The sequence below is a fragment of the Oncorhynchus mykiss genome, chromosome 19, assembly GCF_013265735.2.
Source record: "Oncorhynchus mykiss isolate Arlee chromosome 19, USDA_OmykA_1.1, whole genome shotgun sequence".
NCBI classification, from domain to species: domain Eukaryota; kingdom Metazoa; phylum Chordata; class Actinopteri; order Salmoniformes; family Salmonidae; genus Oncorhynchus; species Oncorhynchus mykiss.
In genome coordinates this window covers 4697512-4700720 of record NC_048583.1, presented here as the reverse complement: position 1 = coordinate 4700720, position 3209 = coordinate 4697512, and the positions used below count along the sequence as shown (strand labels likewise).

Here is a 3209-nt window from a genome sequence, read left to right as displayed (position 1 = left end):
TGGTTGGTGAGGGCCTGTGGGCTGGCACTGTGCAGGTGTGGCACCATGTCCCCATAGAGGGTGGAGAGCCTCAGCTCCGAAGGAAACAAAAGAGGAGCCTCCAGCTTCTCCAACCCCCCAAGTCCTCCAAACCTCTTCAGATGCAGAACCAGCACACTGCCCAGAAAGAGAGAGGAAGAGAGATGAACAGACAGACAATGAAACCAGTCAACAAAATAACAGATGAGTGAAATTTGTTTGGCGGTGCTCACCTCTAAGTCCTACAACCTGCTCAGGAAGGTAACTACTCCTAAAGGCTCAAGACATTAAACACTGCTAGTACTATGAGAGGTTATAAAGGGACAACTCACAGAGGCAGTGTGTGGAACTGCTCCACTTTTGAGGCGTGGAGGCCTTTACAGCCCTCACATGTGAATTCAACCTGTTCACTCTGGTTAGAAACAAAAGCATTACATAATGAATGATACCACTACAATAATAAGATAGCGTATTCTGAGGCAGTGGGCAGCTTGCCCTGGGTGTTAGTCTCTACATGCAGGGCTGAGCCCTAAGTGCTGACTTTGAAAGTGAGTGCTAGGCTGTTCAGCAAGGTGCGCTCAGGGCTGATGTCCAATGAGAGGTGGTTGTAGTCCTCTCTGGTGGACGACTCGCGCCCACAGCTTCAGAAGCAGGACAAAGAGAAGAAAAATGCATCAAGTCTGTTTCTGTTTCAAGTCTCTACAATGTTTCTGTTATGCCATGTGTTTTGTAATGTTAATATATACTGTATATATATATATATAGAAAGATCATGTTCTCAGTAGATACATTACAACCAATGGGATCTCTTACCTGGTACATGTGCGCACCGACACAAGCTGGAACTCCAGCTGGGAAACAGGGCAGGTATAGTTCATCCCGAGTGTCTTCAGAATCATGCCCTCCTCCTTCAGCTGGCACAGCATATTGACAAGTAACTCGTGTGCGTCCTATGATGAGGAAGAGAAAGAAACACACCAAGATGAAAGCAAATTAAAAAGAGAAAATGAACCCTTGCAAGAAGAGCACTCGTACACAAGAGAGTAGTGCCTCAGTTACCTGTTGCGTGTCCCCCAGATACTTCAAATCGTATCCCGACAAGGAGTACTTGACCTTCCACATGAGGTCTGCTTTTGAGGCCTGGTTTGCCACACTGTCAGGTAAACCCGAAAGGTGCACATCAGACAGACACCTGTAGGGGAGACAGAGAGCAAGCTAGCAGCTGACTGGATGGTGTCATGTCGTCATTCTACACTTTCCAAATTGGCCTACAAAATGCCAACATCATAATCACTGTGTCATTGTTGTTCCTCTTGGTTATGAAGATTCCAAAAACAAAAATAAACTGGAAAATAAACCATAAATACAATACACAGCAAAATATGAAGTGGTTAAGGTTAGGAAAAGGGTTAGGATTAGTGAAAGTGTTCTCCTAACCTGCTACGACAATCCCTTTCTGTAGAAGTGGCGTGAAAAGAGTGTCCCTTCTTTCATTTATGACCACAATTAATGGGTGTGTGGGGTGAGTGTCTGCTTCTGAGCCTTCCCTTACCTGAGCAGGTTGGAGAAGGGGGAGGAGCTCCAGAGTTGTTCCTGGTGCAGGATTTCCTTTGAGAAGGAAGGCAGGACCAGGAGGCACTGCAGGGTGGCGTTAAGGAAGCAAGTGTTGCCAATGTTAGGCAACCTGTGAAGAAGAAGCAGTCATCAGTACACACATAGAGATTAATCATAACCTTCATATCTCTATAAAGTGATGATAATGGTAGGGGATAAGGGATACGTTATATTTAACACAAAGAAGTGGATGTCCTTTAGACAAAGATTGACATAATAATTCATGGGTTTATAAATATCTAATAAAACGGACATGCTCGATAGTAAGCCTTATCCCCATAGTATATCAGACACTGATCTCTAAACAATAAAGAACTTATATTCAATGCATTTGCAGTGTGTTGTGGTTTACCCAAGAAGTTCCATGTTGACCAGTTCCCCCCGTTCTCCTCTGGCCCCCTGGGTCTCTTCTGACCCTCTGGTGGCTGAGCTGGCCCTGGGAAGAGTCATGCTTCTGGTGGCTGAGCTGGCCCTGGGAAGAGTCATGCTTCTGGTGGCTGAGACTGGTCTCTGGGGCATTGGACTAGAGTGTTCCTGAAGAGACAGAAGTCTGGAGGAAGGAGAGAAACAGGTCTAACGCCTCCAACACAGAGATATTATCACTCTACACAGTCTCTCTATTAAATACTGTACTGTACTATAAACACAGCTGAGTACTGCTGTCCATATAAATGCAGTGTACCAAGTAGACCAGGCCAATAGGTTAGTACTCTCTTTATCCACTAGATGTAGACAGAAGAGGCTAAAACTACAGTTTCAGGAAAATAACTTTCTGGGACTGTGTTTACCAAGTGTCTCAGAGTAGGAGTCTGATCTAGGACCAGTTTTGCATTTTAGATCATAGATCAATGAATCAGATTATTATGGACAGAGAGGACCTGATCCTAGATTAGCACTCATACTGTTGATTAACACTGGCCCTGGTCTGGTAGCACTAAACCCAACTCTCCAAAGAGACTCTAGGATGGCACTGTACTTTATGTTTGGATTACCTGACTGTTGTGCCCTCCTGACTGGTGTCTCCATGACGGTCCAGAGGGTTGGTAGGAGAGGGAGAACTAGGCTGGGACACCACTGGAGAGAATTTAACTGGGGAAGGGTTTTTGGCAGGTGACCGGGGTACAGAGGGTTGTTCAGCAGGAGAGCAAGGCTGAGAGGAACATTTAACAGGAGAGGGAGGTGGATGGAGGGAGGAGAGTTGGTCAGAGGGTGAGGGGTCAGAGGTAGCGGAGCCATTCCGTTCAGAACGGTCAGATGGAATTGGAGAGGGGGATGAAGTGCCCCTCTCCTTCTTCTTTCTTGTCTTCTGCTCCACATTAACTGAATTTGCTTTCTGACGTTTTTTCTGTTGACAAGAAAATGTGATAGTGCTAAATACTTTCCCCCCCAGATCCCCAGCCAATGGAAGAGGGGGGTCATAAGAGTAGGAAGAGGTAGGCCTAAATGGAGAATCATAGGTATCTATCCTAAACCTCAAATAACACAGTATAGACAGGTTACATTGAGTGACATTTGCAATAGCAGAACTTCATGTACATTTCATGTACACTTTTTACGTATTCGTCAATCAGAATGTA

At 45.4% G+C, this 3209-nt stretch overlaps 1 protein-coding gene across 1 annotated transcript; it reads right to left on the bottom strand.

The window, feature by feature from the left end:
• Positions 1-346: 346 nt before the first annotated feature.
• Positions 347-2939, bottom strand: LOC118941539 (ubiquitin carboxyl-terminal hydrolase 37-like). Its single transcript, XM_036955470.1, has 7 exons — positions 2625-2939; positions 1985-2182; positions 1571-1702; positions 1078-1210; positions 832-968; positions 560-659; positions 347-430 (listed from the first exon to the last, which is right to left on the bottom strand). The coding sequence occupies exons 2-7, from the start codon at positions 2149-2151 to the stop codon at positions 347-349; spliced, it is 753 nt and encodes a 250-aa protein (XP_036811365.1). The 5' UTR covers positions 2152-2182; positions 2625-2939.
• Positions 2940-3209: the final 270 nt, after the last annotated feature.